Genomic DNA, 24,883 nt, shown 5'->3' with positions numbered 1-24,883 from the left:
GTCAATGTGTGGTCTTGTGTCAAATTAGCGGGATGTCTGATATGTATGAATTAGTCATGCATCATGGTGCTCATTATGTACGTTTTCAACAATATTTCTAGTATTTTGACCTTATTTCCTTCGTTCTTGTAGCCATATTAGTAGTAATTTAGTACAAGTAACGTGAAATTGTATATCAACCTGGCTCAGTCGAAGCTGTTGTTTGGGGAAAAAAGAAAAAAAAAAAAAAAAAAAATATTAGTCTTATGTCTATGACAATAACCACCATCGTCGCTTGGAAGGGATAAAAAAGTAAAAAAGTTCTTAGTGCTGGGCTCATGGAAATAACCACTAGCGTCGCTTGAAAAAAAGAAAAAGAACTCTCAGCCTTGGGTTCAGAGCAATAATCACCATCGTCGCTTGAAAATAATGGCTCATGGCAATAATCACCAGTTGGGCGAAGTTGTTTGAACAAAAATATTCTTAGCCCAAGGCTTACTATAGCCATGATTGATCATTGCCATACGACGATGGTGGTTATTCCCATCAGCCCAGCGCTAAGAACTTTTAAGGTAAACATTTGAAGGTCAATCCCTCCATTCCCAGTACCAATTTCTCATCATTTTATGTATGACAAATTCTCTGCGGCCTTCAAATGTTTCATGTAGAACACATGTTCTGTACTCACCCTCTAGCTTTCAATGTAAACTACTAGTACTAGTAGAGATTTCAATTACTCGAAATGCTAGATGCCAATGCAAGAATCAGTACTAGTAGCTTCAACTTGAAGTTTCAGACCCCACTGTAAGCCCTGAAGAAGCACTAGAGGTACATCGATGCACACTCTCGTACAGCCCCTTCGCGCGGGTATAGCTTCCCTAGTCGTTATGACTCATGCTGGGTAATCGTGACTATTATTGACAACGAATGAGCACACAAATTGTAATAAGCCATGGAAATTACACTAAGTAAATACAGACGGATTTTCTATCATCATTGCTCATCTTATCCCCAGATCCATGCTCATCTTTGCAACATTGCCCAGGTTGGCGGTGCAACTTAGTTGGATATGGCAGTGTTGTTCTATAGCGACTGAGATTTGGACTAGACAATCATATAATAGAATACTCAAATTCAGATAGAAATCATGATAATCCACGATGATCAGATCCTAATTATGAAAATTGAACATTCAAACCCAGTATTCCAGGACGAACACATCATGATGCGAAATAAGACTGAGTAAGTGCTGTCAAATAGAATCAACTTCCCTACCAATTTCCAAATCCCAGTGGCCAAATGATGAAATTGAAATACTCTGAACCAGATAATCTCTGGAATCCATTCACTTATTGATGTATAATTTCTGTCGACATCGTCCGAGGTCCATTCATGTTCTGCTGATATGCAAATCCGTGATCCGGTACCAAGTTACAACTTGCTAACATTCAAAATATGCCAGTGACTCCCAAGGTCGGACATCTGGATGCCGTGGATAGGTATGGATACGATATAGATTTTCATTGACTGCTTAGTATACATCCGGCATATTCTTTTGCCCTGGACCTCAGATTCTTCTTTCTGTGTGAGCCATAGAATTAAACCAGCTTGAATGACTCCATGAGACATCTTGAACCTGAATAAGTCCCCATGACTGCACAAACTCAACCCGCCTTCCCCTCAATAACGACATCCCGCACAAAAGCAAACATCTGTCGCTGCTTCGTTGCGAAAACACTATGTCCCGCTCCCTCGAACAAATGATACGAGACCCCTCTTTCTGCAGCCCAAATGCCAGCTTTCGCCCCCTGGCTACTAGAGGTACGATGGTCAGGTGTCGCATCATTCACGTAAAAAGCATTGTTCGGTTTTCGCTGGAAGCCCTGCGCGCCTCGCCAAGTCATATTCTGCAGGGACAGCTCAGTTCCGATATGATTGATCAGCATGTCCAGCTCTCCATTGTAAATATGCAAGGAGATACTGTGATTGGTAACCAGCGAAGGAAGAATCTCGTATTCCGGTGGCTCAACAGATAATGATACACCTTCCAGCGTTGCGAGAATCGTATCGTTGCAGGCCGTGTATGTACCACTGTCACCAATATGCAGAGCAGATTGCACGTCCGGTTGACTGAAGTATTCTTCCAGTAATGGGATGGGATTGATTGTGGAACAATTATGTGTCAGATCATAAATGCTGAAACAAGTCGAGGAGGCGTACATGTAGTTCTCCGCAGTTGAGAATGTCGCACAAGGGCCGTAACAGGAGGAATTCAGGATTGAGGAGTGAACTTCCGCAGGTGTCGAGGGATCCTCATCACAAGACCCATCCAGGATCCCAAGCGAAGACCCATCACGGCGCGCAAGATCCAGGCTTTGTCGACGACGGTAGTTAACCCATTCCGGGTCTCCGGGAATCCGGATCTTCCCCTCGGGTGGGTATGTGTTCGCTTCTTTCAGCACTGCTTCAAATCCACAAATCTTATCCGCGGAGGCGAAAGCAGAAAGGATATCTGTGGAAACATTGAGACGATTCTTTTGGGTATGCATGTATCTTCCCATTGCAACAGATGACATAGCGGCTGCATTTCCCCACGATCCGTCGCCCAGGGACATTGAGCGCAAGTTGATAGGTAGAGAGTAGTTCCCTTCCATCAAAGCGGCTACGAAGTAGGGCACAAAGATCCCTGCATACGACTCGCCCATCATATGGACGTTCTTTGAAAGAAGATGTGGAAACCATCTGAAGAATTCGTGAAGCCACAGTGCAAAGTCTGCTGTTACCTGCTCATTGGATCGCACCAGAGAACTGGCCGTTGAGAACCCCGTGCCGACGGGTTGATCCACGTAGAGCACATGGCCGAGCTTGGTCCACGAGTAAGGGTTTTCAACGAGGCGAGTGGAGTTGCCATCGAAGGAGATAGGACCGTTGCCAGTTGTTAGGCCAATGAGGGAGGAGCATCCAGGTCCGCCGTTTAGCCAAACTATGATGCCGGGCCGATTAGCTTTCGCTTGGAAGACATATGGGATCGCTTGTGTTGACAAGCACGCAACAGTTTGAAGGATCGGTTTAATACTTACTGATCAAGTTATCATCGTATGCTGCATCTTCGGCATCGAAGAGCCAGAAAAAGATGTTGTTGCCCTTTCTTTCGGGAATCGGCAGACGACCAGCCCAGCTATCAGGTAGGGCAGGGTTTCCTGGAAGCGAGTGAACCAAGAATTGGGAAGTGTTAAGGGATAAAGATGGACGAGAGAAGACAGTGCTCGGAATTGCCCAAAGAAGTTGAACAAGATAGAAAATGGCGGCGGGGTTCATGATGAAGCCTGCTGTGCAGTAGTCAACTTCTTGATAAGGCGATTTTCGAATAGAACACGAGGACGAGTATTCAGACATTCAGAAGACAAGGATGAAGAGGAAGGGTCTCCTGAGGTTTTTATATAGAATCTTGATAAAATTTGACATGGTGAAGGTGTCTGGTGAAGGTCTTATTGAGGTTTCTGTCAAGTTTCCTACTCGGGATGTCAATAGGGCCGGAGCGTGGTTGATCCTATTGAGAACCCGATTGGGATTGTGGCAACGCAACTCAGTGAAACTGATTAATTAACAGATGAACACTGTCTTTAAAGTGTTTAATCAGGTTGAATCAACTTATTAGCATTCTATTTACATTAATATCCGGTCATTTGGGAATTTCAAACCTATTTTCGTTCGAAGAGGTATGGAGTGGAGACTCGGTGCCGATGGCGATGTCTCTCTTGTATGCCTGAGGAAAACGGTCAATCCCACTTTGAACGCTCTTTGATCTACATATCATGGATCAATGAATTTCAGCACTACTAGTAAATAATAATTAATTTTTTGGATCCAATTTCTGCATTACTATTGATACTCCTATTTTTCTAACTTACCTAGCGGATAGCCTGCTCATTCATGTCCTTACAGTAGGAGTGGGTTCCGAGCATTCCTCTGTGAATACTACGACTAACAGTCTACCTGAGTATGTATGTAAATATGCCAGTGGCTGATCCAAATTTCGAATGTTTAGTTCCACTGGCATGACGAAATCTTATTGGAATAAAGTCCATTGAACAGGGCTTCCTGCTAGTAACTAGGGAAGAACATACCTTTCCTCATTCACATCACTTGTTTCCAAGGTTTGATGCCACATGCAACATTAGAGTTGCCTGGTTTGCTTCAAACGGTTTTTTAAAGAGAGCAAGGAGAGAACATACATAAATTTGGCGAAAGACAAATAGAATATTTTCGGCTTGAAGAGATGACTCGGAGTCAAAAGTGATTGACCAATGTATCTCGCACTTTCATACGAGTTCAGAGTGAGGAAGCCCATTGATTTCTCAACAGCCCGAAGCATAAGGGTTCTAGACACTCTTCTTAAGACAGAAACATGCAATACGTAATCGAATCAGACTTAAAAAGAGACTCTATAGCAGCATAAGAACCAAGACCCACAGGCGGCGCCACCTACGGAGCTGATCCACTGTGGGTTAGACCGCGCGGGAAGTACGGAGCACATGGCGTATGAATCCCAGAAAAGAACTTGAAGCACAGCATTAGCTGTGCATCAAGAAATTTAGGGCGACAAATGGGTGATCTGGATGGATGTATGCAGTCGGTGTCTATTGGATCGGTCAAGAGAGAAAGCGCCACACGGTTCATCTTTGCATTTGAAGTGCCATCACGGCCTCACTTCTGTCTCGATCAGGAAAGATCAGGGTGCCTAGAGATTCAGCTCGTTCAAGTTCGCCGTGCATTCATTGGTAGATCGAGATCGGATCCTGAAGATCCAAGGTGCCCGGGTAGTTGTTTGGAAATATTTGTCGACTTATAACTGCCCAGGATCCAAGAGTGGCGAATCTTGGATGTGATACAAGTATGCAGCTCTGCCTAGACCTTGAGGATTGGCTGCATTGAATCGCATTTCTTACGTCAAGCTCCTCCCCGGGCGGACATAGGAAAGCACATGTTCATGATCCACGGGGCGTGCTATTGAGATCTTCATGAAGCGTTGCTGAATCTCTGCAGATAATCACACAATGGGGTCATATTTTCCCTAGACCTCATTGGTGCCTTTAAGCCTTGAATACCAAGAGCATGCTGATATGTACTCGTTCAAAATGACCAGTCAATGTGACGAAATGATATCTGTTCTCTCATCACAGCCCTAGAGATCAAAATTATTACATAAACAAATGTATAGTCATCACGTGATATATTCTGTTAAAGCGGCATGAGATAAGCACTCAAAACGGCAGGAACCTTGGAACCATCAAAGCCAAGAAAACTCTGGAGTACCAGAGCTACAAGGTACTATTTCCAAACTATACAACGGATACTCACAACCATGACCCTCCGCTTGATCCCCCCCCCCCCCTCTCCATTACACCAGATCCCGAATGATTCTCAATTTGACCAAGCTGGTCAAGTCGCCAGTGTGGTTCCCCGACCAATTCAAATCTTCCAAGACTCGCGTGGCCAGTGCGTCAAAGTGAGGCGTTGGAGATCCGGGCTTCGGAAAACCCCTTGAACACAGGTCCGATTTGGACAGAGTTTTTTTTTTATGGGTCATGGATCTATTTTTCTCTCTCTTTCAATCGTTTCCAGAGGCCATGCAGAATAGGGGGCATGATCTAATCCGAGGTGTTTTGCTGGGTTCATTCGGGTAGCAGCAGTGGAATGTGATGGTTGCGTCCACCCGAATCCGTCATTGGTTTTCTTGAAAACGTTCGGTGCTCGACTATATCAGTGCCAACCCGGTCGCTTTCCCAATTGCTGCTCTTTCCTTTTGGTCTTTTTGATCCTTTGCTGTGCCGAATCGTCATTTTATCTCCATATTTTTCGAGACTGAAATCTGTGGGTGTCCCGGCTATAGTCGATATACGATATACCTGTGTTCAACGGTCAATGTCTCGGGGCCCTTCACCGTGTTCCACATCTTGACTCAGGATCTATTATTTACTTTCTTGCACGGTATTTGGAGAGACGGATCCTTCGTTTCACACATCTGAGAAATCTCTTCAGTCAATTTCCATTCAAAGAGAAGTCTGGGCCACGAGGACCGATCGCCCGCAGATCCAAGCTTCTTCGGTGGCTCCACAACGATTGACAGCTCACTTGCATCACTTTGTCGGCAACGCGGATTGGCTGCCTGCCTGAGGCAAACAGGGCGATCAAAAACAAGAGGTGAGTGTGAAAATTTCTTTTTTTTTCCTGCTCAAGTTTGGAAGTATCCACCTGCATAAAACTTGCTGGATTCAGAGTAGACCGATATTTTGGTCAAAAGCCGGGGGAGAGTCTGATGGCGCAGGGCGCTTTGCCACAAGAAAAAAGAAAATATTCAAAAATCGGAATTTGTCTTATCTAACGATGAACAGGTGCTAAGGGGGAGATCGTCCCTTTTTGCCCAGATTACGTTTTGTTCGTTTAGTTTCTTCTCTTGTCTCTCCCATGGATCTTCAGGGGACAAAAGAGGCCCGGACCCAGGAGGAGGGTGCCGATGGTCCTTTGGACGCCTATGGTGCTGGGGGTGGTCGCTCCAATGACTATCATAAGAACGAAAGGCGCGATTCTCACAGCCATGACAATCCTTCTAATATACGCCCACTCCGCCGCCGACAATCTCCTTTTACATATCCCCCAGGGACTCGCCCATCCACTGCATCGGGATCCACCGCACCGCCACGACGAGAGCCCTCGCCATCTCCCCAGGCTGTCGTCATTCCCGAAGCCCTGGGTCTCAGCTCGCGAGATCAAAGAATATTATGCAAAGCACGTCGCAATCCGCCAGTGACCAAAAAGACTCTTAGTGAACTTGATCTACCATGCATCATGAGCAACATCAATCTTCGCATGGACGCCAATTTCGACCGCGATCTGCATTTTAAACCCGATCTGGATGGGGAAAAGGGAAGACGGAAGCGAAAAGAGGCGACTGATTACTGGGGCTCAATGGCGACAGAAATTGGGATATATGCGTATCACGCGGCCAATTCTGGCGATGCAGATGATCAAGCCCAGGGAACCTCTCAGCGCTCGTTTGAGCCCCGACTTCCCACCATGTTCGAAACTTTGCAGGAGGTGATCAAGACCCTTGTTCCAGAGCGAGATCACCCGAGCGTCATGCAGAATTTGGAGGTGCCCTTACTAATGCAGCAAATACGCAAGGGGGTGCTCGATATGGTTGCGCTGGCGACATGGATGGCAGCTCTTCTCAAGACGCATTGTGCTCCGATGCGGGATGAATGGGCGGATCGTATGGTTGAACAAATCACCGAGGGCTCCCAATCACAGGACCCAAAGGAGATCGTAAATGGGTTGCAAACGCTTTTCGCGATCTTGGAAGCAATGAAGCTGGTATGGGGTGACTCCACATGATCCACAATTATTTTCGACGGAAACAGAACAAAAAGGCTAACTGAACTGAACTATAGGACGTTGCCAATCACCAAATACGTACCTTTCGTGTCCTTCTCATTGAGGACACGGTCCCATTTCTGCAAGAATATTTCGAGGGCAAAATCAGCCGTGGCAATTTTCACGTAGAATCCGCCCGGTTGTGGTACCTCGCTGCAAGAGACCGCGCCCAGGAAGAAGACGAACAGAGTAGCTCCACAACAGTCTCCCAATCCGATGATGGGCTCAAGCCGCTCGAGGCTCTCTTCCGGGGAATTTCCGATCAACTACTACAATTCACACCCCCAGATGATTTCCCCGAAACCTTCCTGTTCGACTCAGATCGACTCTGGCAACTCCGTTCTACTATCCAGAATCTCATAAATCTTGAGATCGCTTGGTATATCTTCGAGTCGTATGTTCACAAACGATCGCGCTACCTTTCAGCTCGCGTTGAGACGTACTCTACCTTCTGCACCCGTATTTGGTCCTTAATGGAAGATGGTATGGACGCAGAGGGTCAGCCTATTAGCGGAATCGATGAGGATGGCCCTGAGTTTCGTGGCGGCGCACGCTGGATCCAAAATATGCGTAGCATTGCTCTTGAGATTGCACGTTTTGCGTGTGCAGCCTGCTGCCTTGACTCTGTTGTCGCTGATGAAGTCATCACCCCCATCGAAGCCGCTCTGGAATGGCACTTGTCCAACGAGACAGATCTCTTCCACTACTTCCAGAATGCCATGCGGGAGAAGATTCTATCAGCGACTCTCTCATCTGCCTGCAAATACCTGCCATTGTCACCGCTTGCTATCTGTGAATCGCAGCGTACCACACCATCGACGACAAATACGGGTCCTTTAATACCCGCTGCGTCTTCCAACCCGAATTCTAATTCAAATACGAGTTCCAGCACCACCAGCGGTACTGGGAATGGGGCTGGCACTACACCTCAGTCCTCAGCGCCTCAGCAATACGATATTGAGCGCATTGGTATGCGTCTCGCTCATTTGGGGATCCTCCATTGGCGTGTCTGGGCTCCTCTGCTCTATATGCGAGACAAGATTGCTGATATAGACTCTGAACCTGTGGCTTTTGTGTGAGTTCAAGCCTTGGAGTTTACCTGGAGTTTTCTTTTTTTTTTTGCTTAAACTGTTAATTTTGTGATTTTCTTGCCTTTTTTGTACTTGATCTGTTATTCAGCGTCTGCATTTTCTTTTGGCGTTTTCCTCCTGCGGAAGCATGATGTTGCAATAACCGGCGCTGGACAAATATGGGGGGGGCTTTCTTTTTCTTTTGTCTGGATCAAATGTTTAAACATGGGCTTGGAAAATAGACGACGGCGCTCCCGGCGCTCTTGGTTTGGTTTGTCTCATCTTTTTGGATCTATTGGTCTGTATAATCTAGAAACTGAACTGTATACCATACCAACCCTATCTACAACAAAATTTTCACATCTATTCTGACTACAAAAATCCGAAAAATCTCAATAAGATCTGTTTAGATCTATAGAGCCGGATTAGAACAAGATCGATCTCGTATCCATGCAAGATCTTAATAAGAATAAAAATAACCATAAAAATGTGAGATAAGCTCCCACCGATCCGGATTCCCCGACGCGTGCGGCCACGGTCCGTGCATCCGCAGATCACTACATCCGGCGCGACTTTTGAACTTGAATGTTTCCAGACTCGATCAGAGGAATCCACTGTGTCCAATAAACAGCAGACAAAATCACATCATTAATATCTCCACAATCTTCAAAAAAGAAGAACGAACCAGAAATAGCAAAATCAAATGACCTAGCTCAAGCTAGCTCATTTCGGAATGCGCCTCTCGACCACACGTTTATTGATCAACCCCCAATTTCGAGCTCGCTATCTTTCATGCTCCTCCAAATTCAGCACAAGAATTCAAAGCATCTCGGGATCAGAATTTGAATCAGAATCACCGATAACATTCCCATGGCTATCAAAGCTTAAATCAACAGAACTACAACACCTCGCGCGTGCAACAGGGATTCAATCCTCTGGTACGAAATCTGTACTCCTGGAACGCATCGAGAACACATTACAGAACCATGTGACGCAGACGCATTCGCGACGTGGTCAACCATGGCGGATTTTGAGTATTGATATGGGGATTCAGAATCTTGCGTTTACGCATTTGGTTCTCCCTTGTCCTCTTTCCAGTGCTACAGAGTCAAATCCCAAGTCCGATTCCATAGTACCCGCGCCTGAGATGAGAGCTTGGCGTCGGTTAGCTGTTTCTGATATTGGGAGTTTGGCGTTATCTCCTGAATCTGCATCTGCATCCTCATCTACTGTGACACTTTCGAAAGAAACATCCTCTGATGCTTTCAGACCGGATTTATATGCTTCAACTGCATATACTTTAATAACGACACTCCTCTCAGCTTATAACCCAACTCATATTCTTATTGAGCGTCAGCGGTTTCGTTCCGGTGGTGGGAGTGCAGTTCAAGAGTGGACGTTACGTGTCGGGGTCTTTGAGGGGATGTTATACGCCATTTTGCATGCGTTACGCATGGAGCGAGGTGGGCACCTATCCTCTATTCTTGTGGAGGGGGTGGAGCCAAAACGTGTGGTCGGGTATTGGGGTGAGACGAAGGGAGAGGGACTTGATACTGATGGAACGAAGAAGAAGCTTTCAGCTAGAGAGGTGAAGAAGGGGAAGATTGATCTTGTGGGGAGGTGGTTGGATTCTGCCTCTGATGCTTCGAAGAATAAGGTACTTGTTGGTGAGCATGAGGCTGTGAGAGACTTGGTGGATGCTTATTTACGGAAATGGAAGGGAGAGAAATCTACTAGTAAGAGCAAGAAGGAACCTGCTGGATCGGGTGCTTCTGTGAAACGGATTGGAAAGTTGGATGATTTGGCGGATTGTCTGTTACAGGGTGTTACTTGGTTGGAGTGGCAGGTCATGCGAGAAAGACTTGTTCGGGAGGGTATAAAGGCGTTGGAGGGTGTATGATATTGGCGATGACATGGAGGACCCCCTTCCTATCTATGGATATGAGCCCTTGGATAGAAACCATACATTACTTGGGCTCTCTGGAATTCTTGAAATGCCCGAGTCATAGTACTATGCACATCATCTAGCACTTCATTCAGTGCCCAATCTTGACATCCCAGTCTCAACTTGGACTGGATCCGCATTCAAAATCGACAAGTCCACGAACGAAGACCAGTCACGGACTCACGGCCACAATATTGGGAGAACTAATCTTAGTACTACTTTGTCTACGGGTTAAGATCATTGGGTCAAATCAAAGCAACTCAATTTATGGTACTAAGCCCAGATAACCAAAGTACGTCTTTGCGTAAGGCGAACTGAATAATATACAGACAATAGAGCAGGACTCGCCGCTTTGCAAATCCTAGAAAAGAAGTCCCATGAGAATACGCAATGGAAAGCACAAGACCCAATCTCAGGCAAGACCTTGCCAACTGATACGAAAGAGTGTCCGAATACTATGGAAGGATAACCATTAAAAGAAATTTTGACTCCCATTAGAAATAAAAGAAATAAAAAAAGATAGCATACTGAGTTCGTAGCTCAAGATATCACTCTAGGCATCATAAGATGCGACTTGCATGGAAAACAAGACAAGATAGGGTAAAACACCAGATAACTTGTATCAGACTATGCCAAAAGAAGAGAAGTTTTAAAAAAACAAGGGACAATCAAAAAAGATCCACACACACTTGGTCGTAGATACGAATCGAAACTTAAATCAAGGACTCATCCAGTAAGAAACCGGACATGAAATCCTCGACAAGTGAAAATAAGTACAAACCAGCATGCAGACGCACGAGAAAAAAAAAGGAAGTCTTAGAACGCGCTCTATTATCAAATTGGATCATGTCTTAGCCACGACGCGGTCCTAATGGTACAGGACCAGCTTAGATGTAGCGACGGTGGAAGGCATGGGGGTAGCTGCCACCGGGGGTACCGGAGGGGCTAAGAGGACCGCTGGGAGAGGGCTTCCAAGAGGGCGCACCGGAGGGGGCGCCAGAGGGAATGGCGGAGGGAATGGCGGAAGAGCTGGTCACGAAGCCAGAGGAGGCCGGGACCGAGGTGAAGGGGAGGGTTCCGTTGCTGTAAGGAGCACGGCTGGTAGTAAGAGTGGCGGCAGGGACAGGTACGACAGTCTCGGTGGTGGTGATATCGGCGGTGGAAGAGGTAGCCTGGGCACCATTTCCATTGTCGTTACCCTTACCAGAGCCTTCGCCATTGCCGTTGCCCTTATGGCCCTCGCCCTTAGAGCCACCCTGGTTGTGGCCCTCAGCAGGAACAGAAGTGGCAGCAGTGTCCTACAAGATCAGTTAGTATTTTATTCCATTTGTTATTTTGTTCCAAGGTTGTATTGGTGAGAGGATTGTGTACTTACCACAGTCACAGTCTCGGTAGCAGTCACAGTCACAGTGACGGGCTCACTGTAGCAGACCTGAGAACCACTAGCGTGGTGGCCAGTAACTTCAGCAGTAGGAACCTCTACAACAGTCAAGGTCTTGGTCTCGGTGCTGTGAAGAGTAGTGGTCTCAGAGTTCTGGGCATTTCCAGCCGCAGGAGGAGCAGTGAAAGCTTGAGTCTATGTAAAGTCAGTCAGTAATTTGCACATTACCATGGATCATTTTGGGGACGTGAACATACCGGGTAGACAGTGCGAACATTGGTGAAGGTCTTCTCGATAGTGGTGGTGACAACACTGGTAGAAGTACCAGCTCCCTGGGTGTAAGTAACGGTCACATCAGTGGTGGAGTACTCAGTGGTCCAGGATCCAGAAGACTCAGACGCAGCACCAGTAGTAGCGCCAGAACCAGCAGGAGCAGTTCCAAGAGGAACGGGAACCGAAGAGCTGATCAGAGACTGAGTGGAAGCACCAGAGCCAGGAACACCGGAGACCGAGACAGAAGGCTTGCCGGGAGGGGTACTGAGGAGTCTCAAGGGGGCTGGGAGTAGGGGAGACGGTGCTGAACACAGTGGAGAGCGAGCCAGATGGAGTAGTTCCATTGATACCACGGGCGTGGTTCAGGTGACGCGCATGGAGGCCATGGTGTTCAGCGCTGCCAAGAGCGGCGAAGAAAGCGACCAGCATTACGTTCAGCATGTTAGTGGTGACCATTTTGAAGATGGGGATCGAAATAGTCAATGTTTTGGGAACGTTGGAAGAGGGAGAAGATGATGGGGTTTGGGAGAAAGTAGGGGAGGAAGTAAAAAGTTGTGAGCGAAAGTGAGAGCTAAAAAATAGCTGATTTGGTCTGAACGAATGTAGGTGTCGTGAAATCAATTCACCGACAGAAAGTGGGAGCAAAAAGAATGAAACCTCTAGACCAGCGAGTGTAAGAAGGTGAGTAGACCAGCTTAGAAGAAGAAGAAGGAGAAGAAGAAGAAGTAAGAAAGTGACAGGGCCCGCTTAATGTATAGAAGATTTAATATCTCAGGAGTCCAAGCGTGGCGTCCCGTTTTACTGTATTTACCGGGCTTTAAGTTACTAAGGTGGATACAGGATCTTCAAAAACAATGATAATATTCCAAGGTTGATATTGATCTGGTAAAATGACCATAATAATGGTAATATAATCATAATTAAAAGGCATAAGATTGAGCTCTAACTTACTAAGTGGATCGACTCTATACATTTTAGCTGAGTCATCTAAATCAGTCTCCACTCTGTATCAGGCACCAACATTTAATTGGTTCAACCAGTATATGACTTGATCTAGATTAACCAATTGGAGCCTAGTTTATAGTAGTCCAAGCCTTTAATTTCATCTTCGTCTAATCAAGAAACGAGCACATTCCCGTCACTGTCACTGCCGCTGTGGCGCATATGGATGGGCAGCTTAAACTTAGTAGTACACCTATAAAAGATAATAGAAGGGAAATACTTGTGGTAGATTGGTGCAACTAAGAACCCTACTGGTGCAGTATGCAATGGTGCCTGACGCAACACGAGGATCAACGTTCCTATTACATCCCTTCAATATCCAGGTGTCCAGTGAAGATCTTAGGCTAGCAGAAATTCAAGGAGGCGGAATCCATAAATTCACTCTCAGGAAGAAAAAAAATACTGAAATCCTGGACCTAAAATATGGATATCAGGTACTCAACTTAAGCCAGTGTTTCATGTGGTAAGCGGCTGGTAAAATACACCGTACCTTAATCTGCCCAAGTGGTGTGTTTCACATAGACACCCCGCCACTCAGTCCCACCATGCACTTTATCCTGTCAATAAATTCAATATGAAGAGATGAAGATAGGCATTGGACACGGTCGAGGCATTCTGGGCGTGTCTAGCCAAGCGGCTTATATATGAACTCCCAGAAAATCAATCTTTATGAAGGCCTATATACCAGTTGACATGCCATGCGGGGCTGACTCGGATAGCTTGAAATTACTCTATACGCACGGAGAACTCTTGCAACAAGTTTCTGGAACTTTGGACCCTCTGTGGAAATACAGGGGCCGTGCAAGGCTGGAATATGAGATTGGTAGTCTAGATCCCTGATACTCCAGAGATGGATGAGATCATACGGTCAGCCACATGTTGGACGTTGGAAGACGCCTGACGTCTTAACCGCTGTACCTCTATCATTTTACCCCGGTCTTCTTTGTGGTAATTATTGATCTATCAGACGTGGAAAATATTTGCGCATTTATTTCGTCATTTCCAGGGTCCATGCCATACACGGAGAAGTTCTTCAACCTGAAACACCCAGATCCAACCGAAGCGAACAGGGGTAGAAAATCCTCACGGTGTACCCGATTCTGGTGGAAAGGCCCCAGCAAAATACTCATTGCGGGTGAACGATAGTTCCAGGTCATTTGAGCCACGTTTGAGGTTCTGAAAACCAAGGGGCATTACCGGGACTCGGATCACTGCAAGTTGTATATCCATTCCAAGACTGCAGCATATCCATGACATGGACTCGGAGTCCGTCTGGTACTCGGACGGCTTTCATCAAATGCTAATCAAATGATGTCTTTGATTAATTTATTTTGGTGTTTTGTGACTCCGATTATACCTATCAGACATTTGAATCGACTCAATCGAGTAACCAAACCACTGCGGTTAATACGAGTGGTTTGATCATGATGTGATGGCCCGGGCGGGACCCCTAATGTATCGCCACCCCTAATACTACGAACACATTATCCGGCGAAACCTGAACTCCCTAATTTCATTTATTGATAGTTCTCGTGGTATGGTTCAAGCTCTTTATCAGGCATAGAATATTCAGTCTTGACATAGACCAAGGTTGTTTTGAGGAGACTGAGACCAGGTACCATATATGATTCAGTATAGACAGACTACCGATTATGTACACAACTTCCACCGGTCGCATTTTCAAGTTACCTTGGAAGCGGTTGATGACATATTATATGACAGCTCGAATTTTTCTTCTTGTCTGGGAACTCACTGCAGAGGATGAGAGAGCCTCAGGCTCCAGCTTGGATTCGGTGACTAGATCGACCTGACTCTTCAGCGGGCACTATCCTCTGCGACTATCCCAATTTTATTGATTCACCACCTGGCCATTTTGCACATTCACCCTAAAGAATTAAATATTAGCGACCAAAAAGGCATATCTCGCTAATATACTCACTTTCGGATATTTCCTGCTCCTCCAATACCAAATCCCATGTAACGTGTTTGGGATCCCGCGCTATTTCCATGGGTCGGATCATTCAAAGTAGACGACGACCAAGTTCCCTCCTTGTTACTCCTACCCAGGGCATCCTGACTTGGACCATCTTGTCCAGGATCCTGCTCCTTTTTCTGATTCTTACGGGGAACCAACTTCTTGAATGCAAGCATTGTGTGCCAAGAATGCGGGGGTTATCTCTACTCCAGTTAGCACAGACTCAGACCTACTCAGTAGTAAGTACTATTGTACTAGTAGAAGGACTAACTCTTTCAAAGTGGATTCACTTGATATCATAAAGATACTCGATCTTCTTGGCTTCTTGGCAAGAGAACTGACATAGAATTAGAGAACCTGAACAAATAAAATGAGGATAGAAAAAGGCATCCGACTCCTCGTTTAGTAACTTTCGTGTGATCGTCTGCGCTATTTTTGCGCACCACACCTACACCGTTTCTTCATTTACTCCAAATCATCCTTGTACATTTACTTCAAAATACGTGTACTTTCAAAAGAAATTCATATTGACCGCTCAACATGCACGATGATACAGAAGTACTCTGATTGGAGGTCATCAAAACAGAACAAGGCATACATCCTTCAGTCAGCAAGATAAGACAACGGCCCCTGATTGAACCATTCCACAGTGGGCTTACACACCACCCATACAACGAATCAAAAGAAATTATATTTCCTCAGAAAGAGTCAAGCTTCACTACAAGCTTTCGATCGCAAATGCTTGAGAACCAGTCAAGTGGGGCCGATAAGGCTTGTATATAGAATCCGGGGGCGCTTCGTCATGGTCTGAGGAGCTCCGTGCAAGATAAGTAGTTCCTTCATGATTTGTGGACGCTTTGCTCGGCTCGTGGCTGCCATGTGCGTGACTTCGTGACAGGACTATTTTGGGTATAGGTCAGGGACGGACTTGTGGGATTCGCTGATACTCCGATGTGATTCTTATCGAGAGATGCTGAATGGATCGAAAATGTCCTTCTCCAGAGTTTTTGCATCGTGTTGTCGGGTAATTGCTCCTACTATGGAAGGTAAGCAATTTGAAATGAACTTGCGATTTGTCCGTTCGCTGAGAATAAATACCTGGACCTGCAGGCTAGGATCTGAATCGGGTTGGATTTTGAAACCCCTCGTGCTCATCATAGCTCTAATATTTTTTTTGGCACTGCCACCAAGAAGAGCCAGAAAGATTGAGCGGAAATTGAGAGCTCTCTGAGGAGTTTGATAGAGTTGACTTGAGCGACTATGTCTTCCTCGTTGACAGACACTGATCCCAAGTATGTACAAGCTGGTTGGATCACTTCGAACAATCGGGGATCATCCGACTAACAACATACAGCTGGTTGAATAAAGGAGATCAAGCATGGCAGCTCACAGCAGGCACGCTGGTTGCCTTGCAATCGATCCCAGGCCTGGCGATTCTCTACGCCGGCTTCGTGAAGAAGTAAGACACTCATCCCCGTGTATCTTCCCCTGCTAACCATAGTCACACTGAATAGGAAGTGGGCAATTAATTCTGCCTTCATGGTATGTTTGATTAAATCCACTAGTAATACTCTATCTAACAAGCACAGGTCTTCTACGCCTTCGCAGCAACACTGATATGTTGGGTCATCTGGGCATACAAGATGGGATTCGGCGAGCAATGGGGCAAGTTCCCACTAGTAGGCGCACCAGGCCCAGTCTTGACAATGCAAGATAATCTCGTCCAAGCCAAAATACCCGCTGCAGGGGAGTCAGCAAACTATAACATGTCAACTATGATATACTTCCAGTTTGTCTTCGCTGCTATCACGGTCGTTATTATTGGAGGGTCATTGCTTGGTCGAATGAACTTTCTAGCTTGGATGGTTTTTGTTCCGCTTTGGATTACATTCAGTTATGTTGTTGGGGCATTCAGGTATGCTGACATGATTGATTTCCCTCGGTATTCTTCACATATCTAACATTTTCCAGTATCTGGGGTGGTGGCTTCCTGTATCAGAAAGGTGTTCTCGATTACTCGGGCGGCTATGTCATTCATCTCAGTTCTGGGACTGCAGGTATGTCAATGCGTCTTTCATGATTTCTCTATTTTTTATCTAACCACCATCTTTTATAGGTTTTACCGCTGCTTATTGGCTCGGTCCCCGCCTGAAACGAGACAAAGACTCCTTCTTCCCGAATAACGTCCTACTGATGCTCGTCGGTGCCGGTCTACTATGGACATGCTGGAATGGTTTCAATGGAGGTGATCCATACGCTGCTAGTCCCGATGCTGGAGTTGCTGTACTCAACACCAATATTTGCACCGCAACAAGTCTTCTCGTCTGGACATGCCTCGACTATATCTTCTTCAAGAAACCCTCTGTTATCGGCGCGGTACAAGGCGAGATTACTGGCCTTGTGGCTATTACTCCGGCCGCTGGCTTTGTCACAGGGTGGGGTGCGATAATCATTGGACTATGCTCTGGTTCTATTCCCTGGATTACAATGAATGTTGCAGGAAGAACACAGATAATGCAAAAAGTCGATGACGTTAGTAAGTAGCCGACATCCACTCCTTACTTTCTTTCCAAGCTCACCATTTTACAGTGCAAGTGGTCCACACCCACATGGTTGCCGGGTTTCTTGGTGGATTTCTTACTGGAATCTTTGCTACAGCAGATGGATGCGCTGCATTCGGGCTAACCACCCCTGGAGGAGCAATTGACGGCAATGGAAAGCAAGTCTGGCTCCAGATTGTGGGTGGATTATTCATCATTGGATTGAATGTTTTCATGACCACTTTGATCTGCTTGTTCATTCAATATGTGCTTCGGATCCCGCTACGTATGAAAGAGGAGCATCTTATGGTGGGTGATGATGCCGTTCATGGCGAAGAAGCCTATGCTCTTTTCTTTGAGGGTGAAAGAAGCCATATAAGTCTTCAAGGAGCAGCCCTTGAAAGCGGTCATATTACAGACACTGTTAGCCTTCAGAACATCCATAAGGCTGAGCCCCTGTCCCATGGCAGTCCTTCTGGCTCTGCGATCAAATCGGATTGAATGTGAGTTGGGTTCGAGGTCATTGTCTTGGTTCAACTTGTTTGATTATTGCTAGAATTGTTAGTTCTAGGGGAGCATATCTTTTAAGAATTATTAGATTCTCTAATTCTCTACATACAAGCAGCATTTTACTTATTGGAACATACAAAACGCTCGTTTAATGCGCTTTGCGTTCCTTGTCTTTGACTAGCATTTCTCGACATTCCATCGAAACTGAAATTCAAATTTAGAACCAACTTGGTCCCAAATGTTTCATCTGAAGTCCCTACTCCTTTGTCACTTACGGGATTCTATCTTTAATTTTCTTTGATCGTTCTTTCCAAGTCGTCTCGAAGATTTGCGAGGCATTCTTTCACCATGTTAAATAAAGTCAGACCCCATCTGCCATCCACATACGCATCAATCCTCTTTTTTGAACGCTAAGAACCGCAGTCGGTAGGAAAAAAAATGTCTTTATTTACAACCACGATCCCACTCAGGCCTCGCGATCCCTACAGGATAACCAAGAACAACACTCCTCGACTCATACTTAACCCGAATTCCTGGCCTCAAAATGGGGATGTAAATGGGGCGTCAAACGGGTCTCAAGATGAGTATAATATCGGAGAGAAGCCTTCCTATTGGGATATCTCGACTATCACGGAAGATATTGAGATGGAATCGAACCAACCATGGGTGCGCCCCAAGAAGGATATCAAATGGGATCCTGAGGTTTCTTACGTAGATAAGACTCAGAAGGATGTCAAAAAGGTGGAAAGACCTCAGAGACAGAAACTCTGGACTCGACAGGATCCACCTATTCTAAAAAGAGAAGATATTCTCAATGAATGGGAGTGGACTGAGGTGGATTATGATCTTGATCCTATGTAAGTACTCTCGGAACATGTATCTTGGAGATGAGATTTGGATTTACTGATACCTTCATAGGGACTATGATGCTCAGATTGAGAGATGTCATGAAAGAATCGATGATGGAATCTTGCCTATTCTTTTCGAACATCGATTAGCTGAGATGACTGAGCTTAAGGAGAAACGAGAGTATGAGCCCCCAAATACTTGAGCGTGTGATTTTTTTGAAGTTCTGGAATGATCTCCTCTGATCCCTCTCTAATCCTCATTTCCTTTTAGTAAAATACTAGCAAAATATCCAGGGAAATCGTTGAATGTCGCATATCGCCTGGACATGCTGCACGGATGCCTGGACTTCATCAAGAAGGATTCGGATATGGAGAATAGGTATAAGCAGCGGAAGAACGTGAAGGCATTGATGAAAGCATATAATTCGGGAAAGCTAGAATGGAATCCACGACTGGTAACATACTGGTCACATGGAAAGCAGCTTTGCCAGCCAAGGCCTTTTGACTGGGATGAGTTTTTCTTTATCAACGAGAAGCATAAGGGATGGGAGAGCTTTTGGGTTGAAGGGGTCAGTTCTACCATTACTATCATCTGAAACGAAAATTAAGGGTTCAATTTTAAGTTAACACATAAGATAGTATAATCAACCTCAGCCTAAGCCGTATTATTTCAACGGCGCATTATATCCCGGGGACCCTGAGCAAGCTCAAACCAATGTATGTGACGCCGCGCTAAATGGATTAGTTTTTGTCTAAACATAATGTTTTGAATAGATCAACCAGTTAGTGAGACTTCCCGGCACAACTGAGTACGTGGAATTTGACTTCATGGATGATACAGGCTCTAGTGATATGACACTCGCAGCGAAGGATATAGATACGGTGGTATCATTTTCAGGGGGTGATAAAAGACCCCCTGCAATGGGCATGAGTAGAGGTCAAATGGCCGACGGTTGGGTATCTACCCATTACTTCGTTGCGCTTGAAGTAAACCTAGAAAACATGCGGCATCCGTCAAATTGCAGGCGGCTACTCGGACACGTCTTTGGTGCGCGAGACACAGGTCAGCATAACATACTACCACATTGGACCCCTGTTCAGACTGCAATCCAAAATCAGGCCAACGCTCCTCGACTCGCTGGTCCTTGGCTTAGAGATCAACTTTATGTTCTGTCAATTCCGGATGGTCAGAGGAATGTTCATGTCTTTGATGAACCTTCGGGCTTGAGTCGGAGAAATTTTACTCAACATATTCGGCTGGCTGGAACTGTTGCACACCGGTCACAGCGCCCCCTTCCTGCAGCTCTGTTAGAGCTGGCGCCTCTGCCTGAGGATATGGATGCAAGAGTTTGGCCAGGTGCACCCTCATTTGCTCCCAGGCCGCGTCCAGATCCATTTACAGATCCATTTACAGATCCATTTACAGATGCAGATACAGATGCAAATGCAGATGCAAATGGAGATGGAAATGGAGATACATCATGATGATTTTAGAACTTTGATTCGACTAGTATCTTCCCTGTGAAAGTTGATTTTTTTTATTCATTTTTTATGTCTGTTTTGCCCTGTCAATCCAAAACTTGAAATGATCTTATATCGATGACTTTCACGCATACATACTATACCTATACCGTACACGAAGTACTTCAAGTTCCAAGGTTCCAAGGTTCCAAGGTTCTATATAGATTCAAGTTTTCAAGTATTATAGTATCACAGGTCTTACCTCCAAATCAATTATTTGATCCAACCCTTGGAACTTCAAAATGTTCAAGTTGAGTTGAGAACATTTGAAGTAATAAGTTCTCGTGACTTGAAAGAAAGCGGTTAGAGACGGAGAAAGGGGGTTATGCCCCACTATATCAATAATATTATAGGCTTCACGATGCTCACTGGACAGAGGGTAAATTCCAGTGCGTAATCTAAATTTGAACGTGCTTTATCTGTGGGGTAATGTTTCATTCATCTCATCTGGAGTTTAAGACAAAGAGTATCCCACAAAATTCATTTCAATGTTAACATTTTGAAAGTGAATCCGAGTCTTATCCTCCTCCTACATTGATCTCATGGAACCCATGAATACTCCAAGGTATGTCTCAATAATTAAGCACCCTTCGACTTGAAGTTATCTCTTCCTATTTTAAAATGAAACAGCCAGATTCTGAAATTAATGGATGGACAAAGTAGCCCCTCCCCTTCACCGGACACGGTATTTCTCGAAGCATGCGACATCTACTTCCGACATTGTCATAACAAACCCTACGGCTTCTTCAATGCCACGTTATTCCACCAGAAAGTCCAAAATGACCAAGTTCCACTCCATTTACGACTTGCCTTAATCGCGTCCGCTACCCGCTACTCCTCTCGAGCGCAATGGATGGAGAAAAAACAAAGCACAATCGACAGCTACGCTCGATGCTCATGGGACCTAATTACAACTTCCACAACTCCCCTAGATGAAAGTGATGATGTCGATATTATTCAGTCGCTCGCTATACTTGCAGTTATCGATGCAACTGGTGAGTGATCTTTCATGACAAGAATGATAAGCACTAGCACTTGGTTGTGGTGTATGCTGACTCGGTTATAGCCGGTCGACGCCGAAACGCCTGGGTGAAAATCGGAATGTCTGTACGAATTGCTCAGGATTTGAATATGATGCTAGAGCCGACCTCTAATCTCCCTGAGCTTGAGCGCGATGAACGCCGGAACCTTTTTTGGTCGCTATACCTTCTTGATCGGTTTGTTTGTTGCTCGTTTGGGCGTCCGCCTGCTATTAATGACTCCGACTGTCTTCTGAATCTACCAACTCATTACCGTGCGGGAAAGAGGCTCCCCTCTATATCCCTCTCTGAGTTATTCAATGAGAGGATTAGAGGCATTTTGCCTCGTTCGGGGATGTTCGGTATTAGTATCGGGTTAGCAGCTTGTCTTGGACGAACTACAAAATACATGATGGGAAAATCGGATGCAACGTCTCCATGGACCTCTCATTCCGAATATTGTGCGATATATCGGGATTTGGAGTACTTAAAAGAACTCGCTGTTAAGAACGGACCAGTTCTAGCTGCGCAACTTGAAGGTCAACATCGAAGACAGAGTGATACGCCAAGTCCAGACCGTGAACAGATCGCGCATATGGTCCTCTCACATACTATTTATCATTTGGCGCATTGCATCCTCAGTCATCCTTTCCTTATTGGGTTGAAGGTTGACTCGGATCGACGCTCCGATATGCCTTCCACATGGCTAGAAGAAACCCGCAAGAGGTCTCTTGCTCATGCCGAGTCTTTAATAGCGGTTCTCATTGAGGCAAAGGCGGCGGGATACATGCCTGTTCCGTCGGTTTATAGCTATTGCATGCTGCTTGCGAGTACTATTCATGCGCTGTTTCTATACATTGGGGATTCGTCTGTTTGTCATAGCTCAGCAGAGTATTTAAAAACTTCGCTCGAGTATCTTGCTGATATGTCTGAACTTTGGGATAATGCTCAGATTATGGTAAGCAGAGGATTATGATTCTTTTTGGGTAATCATTATTGCTAACTTGATTTTACACTAGGCCAATGCGCTGAAATCTTTCATCGTTCAGTGTCCGCGATACAGCGACATTCTCCTCCGCACCGGACCACGCGTGAGCGAGTTCACCCAGAATGAGTTGGCTATATTAAGATCTGTACTAGACTACTGGTCTATGATGGATCCTCGGAATCCAGTGTTTGAAGGTCCTTCCTCCGTGACATGTCAACTTGCAGATATTCGAGGGATGTCTTTAAGTCCTTTGAGTTCCTTGACTCGCAGCCAGACTCCTCTATCTCCAGCGAAGGACGATACTCTAGGCGTAAGTACTTCAAGTTTTGAACACAAAGAATCAGATGTAGATTCAGATATTTTGATTTCGTACCCCCTCTCAGTCATGTCCCCCATGGGATCGGATGACGAGTCTTCCAAGTGGGATTGGGATAGTGAGCTGGATTATTTCAAGAGCTAGAGATAACATTGCAACTGAGGAATAATAAAAAATAAAAATAAGTAAAACCAAACTTTTGTAAGCAGCACAGTTGCCAAAAACACATAACGCTCGTTCGAGTCAGCGCCGTAGTATAAGCATGAAGGACTTCATCGTCAACTAGACAACTGAATGCGCCGCAGCATTCTCACGGCCGTAAGAAGGGAAATATTGAACCCTCGGTCGATCTCCAAGAGCATTTATATCCAGGAATACAGGCTGCTCCTCATCTTGTTTCATAGGCTTCAACTTCAAGTGGAACGTATTGTAATGTAAAGGAATTCCGGGTTGGTTATATCTGCCACACTCCTGACTTTGACTTATTGGGAGCCCAAATGGACGTACACTAATGTATCGCCATAGGAGATAGCTGGATACTGCGCAGAAAATAGTGAAGCAGAGGAGTTGGATGGACAAGAGTGCATCCTCGTCTTCGGGATACATTCTGATCAAATGTTGAAAATGTTTGGTGGATCCGTCGGATTATTTTCGGACTTTTGGAGATTTGAAAGAGAACCTTTGGATTCTGAGATATTTGTCGAAGACAGAGTATAAAAGAAAGAAAGATCTACGAGTTAACTTGAACATTTGAAAGGGAGTTCAAATGTTCAAGTTGTATTCTTGGCTCTTTTCCGCATATTGTATACCGCGTCCCAATATGCCACGACTAGACTCATTTTAGACAGACTGATAAACTTAACCATAGGACCTTCAAAGTTAAAAGATTTTAGATCTGATAGTCATATTGTGAAATGTTGATACTATTCAATTGGTGGCTTTTATTTCCCACTCATCTTATACATGCATACTCATTTATTATCTGCCACTGGCAGGGTCACCAAGGTTCACTTGGATTTAATCAAATTAAAGTCCTTTTAGATTATTACGTTTTCATTTCAATTTTGTATTAAGATCATGAAATGATACTATGATCAAATTAAGTGTATCCCGAAAATGACAGATCAAAAGATGATCCGAAGAAAATGAAGGCAAAATACTGCCAGTGGTAGATCAGATGTCTCACATCCAAGCGCATCCAGGAACAACAGCTCCCCGTCCAGCAACACCCTTCTCACCAAACTTCTCCACATACCACTTGCGTCCCCAGCGCGCATGAGGTAGCATATTCGCAACAGCATTGATCACGAAGAGCACAGCTGGGACTGGGAGCGGAATACCTAGAAGATCAGCCGTCCAAACCGCAGGGAAAATCCACGGCGCAGGACGAAGGGGCGGTGTAGACTGCATATTCCCAAGGATAGGAAAGACAGTCGTACCGACAAGAGCAAATCCAACCCATTCAAGCCACTCGAAGACATAATGCGGGTACAATATTGTACGAAAGACGCCCTCAACGGGAGGAATGACGTAAACCTTGTGGAACTTGTTGCCTGTATCCGAGTGGGAATCCGTAATGGTCACAGTTGTCTTGGAATCTGACTTCTTGGATGTGCGTTGTTCTGCTGACTCTCTTCGCAATCGGAAAAGTGCGGTCTCGGCGTAGATGTTACCTGCCATTCCAAGGCCGAAACAGATCGTGCCGATGAACCCCAATATCTGCACGAGTGGAAAGCTGAAATTCGAAGGATCTAACGCTGGAGCTCCTTGGGTATGGAATCCGAGGATAGGGGTTGAGTACCCGCGCAGCCAACCAGATATGCAGGCGGAGTTAAGCCAGTTGAATCCCATGGCGCTGCACATGATGAAAACGTGGATTGGAGACATGCTTGGGGCTGAGAAAAAGGGTGAGATCACTGCGCGGTTCAGATAGTGGATGCAGTAAAGTGAAGCGGCAAGTCGGTTTTGAGCTGGTAGCTCAAAGAAGCTGGGTGAGGCCTGAGAGAGGTTGTAGATCAGGTTGACGGGCCCGGTGATTTCCATAATACACCACGCTACCCGGCCTGGTAGGTTGAAAATGGA

At 45.4% G+C, this 24,883-nt stretch overlaps 10 protein-coding genes across 10 annotated transcripts; 5 read left to right on the top strand and 5 right to left on the bottom strand.

Annotated features, from left to right (window-relative positions):
* Positions 1-1,643: 1,643 nt before the first annotated feature.
* cp9 (putative serine carboxypeptidase) lies at positions 1,644-3,297 on the bottom strand (the record flags this gene model as incomplete). Its single annotated transcript, XM_057090535.1, has 2 exons — positions 1,644-2,989; positions 3,060-3,297. The coding sequence occupies 2 exons, from the start codon at positions 3,295-3,297 to the stop codon at positions 1,644-1,646; spliced, it is 1,584 nt and encodes a 527-aa protein (XP_056945276.1).
* A 3,150-nt stretch (positions 3,298-6,447) lies between these two features.
* Positions 6,448-8,492, top strand: N7483_007097 (TCP11 family protein; the record flags this gene model as incomplete). Its single annotated transcript, XM_057090534.1, has 2 exons — positions 6,448-7,353; positions 7,431-8,492. The coding sequence occupies 2 exons, from the start codon at positions 6,448-6,450 to the stop codon at positions 8,490-8,492; spliced, it is 1,968 nt and encodes a 655-aa protein (XP_056945275.1).
* Positions 8,493-9,216: 724 nt separating this feature from the next.
* N7483_007096 (uncharacterized protein) lies at positions 9,217-10,383 on the top strand (the record flags this gene model as incomplete). Its single annotated transcript, XM_057090533.1, has 1 exon — positions 9,217-10,383. The coding sequence occupies one exon, from the start codon at positions 9,217-9,219 to the stop codon at positions 10,381-10,383; it is 1,167 nt and encodes a 388-aa protein (XP_056945274.1).
* A 932-nt stretch (positions 10,384-11,315) lies between these two features.
* On the bottom strand, positions 11,316-12,538 carry N7483_007095 (uncharacterized protein; the record flags this gene model as incomplete). The annotated part of the gene is made up of 4 exons (XM_057090532.1): positions 11,316-11,726; positions 11,804-12,004; positions 12,067-12,365; positions 12,433-12,538. 4 exons carry the CDS (start codon positions 12,536-12,538, stop codon positions 11,316-11,318), a joined length of 1,017 nt encoding a protein of 338 aa, XP_056945273.1.
* A 2,395-nt stretch (positions 12,539-14,933) lies between these two features.
* N7483_007094 (uncharacterized protein) lies at positions 14,934-15,235 on the bottom strand (the record flags this gene model as incomplete). Its single annotated transcript, XM_057090531.1, has 2 exons — positions 14,934-14,970; positions 15,024-15,235. 2 exons carry the CDS (start codon positions 15,233-15,235, stop codon positions 14,934-14,936), a joined length of 249 nt encoding a protein of 82 aa, XP_056945272.1.
* Positions 15,236-16,319: 1,084 nt separating this feature from the next.
* N7483_007093 (ammonium transporter) lies at positions 16,320-18,100 on the top strand (the record flags this gene model as incomplete). The annotated part of the gene is made up of 7 exons (XM_057090530.1): positions 16,320-16,351; positions 16,414-16,518; positions 16,574-16,601; positions 16,649-16,974; positions 17,031-17,116; positions 17,176-17,595; positions 17,649-18,100. The coding sequence occupies 7 exons, from the start codon at positions 16,320-16,322 to the stop codon at positions 18,098-18,100; spliced, it is 1,449 nt and encodes a 482-aa protein (XP_056945271.1).
* A 447-nt stretch (positions 18,101-18,547) lies between these two features.
* N7483_007092 (uncharacterized protein) lies at positions 18,548-20,185 on the top strand (the record flags this gene model as incomplete). The annotated part of the gene is made up of 6 exons (XM_057090529.1): positions 18,548-18,966; positions 19,028-19,138; positions 19,229-19,526; positions 19,597-19,674; positions 19,732-19,842; positions 19,955-20,185. 6 exons carry the CDS (start codon positions 18,548-18,550, stop codon positions 20,183-20,185), a joined length of 1,248 nt encoding a protein of 415 aa, XP_056945270.1.
* Positions 20,186-21,124: 939 nt separating this feature from the next.
* On the top strand, positions 21,125-22,945 carry N7483_007091 (fungal specific transcription factor domain-containing protein; the record flags this gene model as incomplete). Its single annotated transcript, XM_057090528.1, has 3 exons — positions 21,125-21,473; positions 21,545-22,455; positions 22,517-22,945. 3 exons carry the CDS (start codon positions 21,125-21,127, stop codon positions 22,943-22,945), a joined length of 1,689 nt encoding a protein of 562 aa, XP_056945269.1.
* Positions 22,946-23,083: 138 nt separating this feature from the next.
* N7483_007090 (uncharacterized protein) lies at positions 23,084-23,407 on the bottom strand (the record flags this gene model as incomplete). Its single annotated transcript, XM_057090527.1, has 2 exons — positions 23,084-23,212; positions 23,309-23,407. 2 exons carry the CDS (start codon positions 23,405-23,407, stop codon positions 23,084-23,086), a joined length of 228 nt encoding a protein of 75 aa, XP_056945268.1.
* Positions 23,408-23,983: 576 nt separating this feature from the next.
* N7483_007089 (3-oxo-5-alpha-steroid 4-dehydrogenase family protein) lies at positions 23,984-24,844 on the bottom strand (the record flags this gene model as incomplete). The annotated part of the gene is made up of 1 exon (XM_057090526.1): positions 23,984-24,844. The coding sequence occupies one exon, from the start codon at positions 24,842-24,844 to the stop codon at positions 23,984-23,986; it is 861 nt and encodes a 286-aa protein (XP_056945267.1).
* Between the last annotated feature and the right edge of the window lie 39 nt (positions 24,845-24,883).

This window comes from Penicillium malachiteum (genome assembly GCF_028827825.1).
Source record: "Penicillium malachiteum strain IBT 17515 chromosome Unknown utg000003l:1.0-4950554.0:1.0-4952489.0, whole genome shotgun sequence".
Taxonomy (NCBI): domain Eukaryota; kingdom Fungi; phylum Ascomycota; class Eurotiomycetes; order Eurotiales; family Aspergillaceae; genus Penicillium; species Penicillium malachiteum.
The sequence above is the reverse complement of the archived record's forward strand: the minus strand, read 5'-3'. Positions and strand labels throughout refer to the sequence as shown.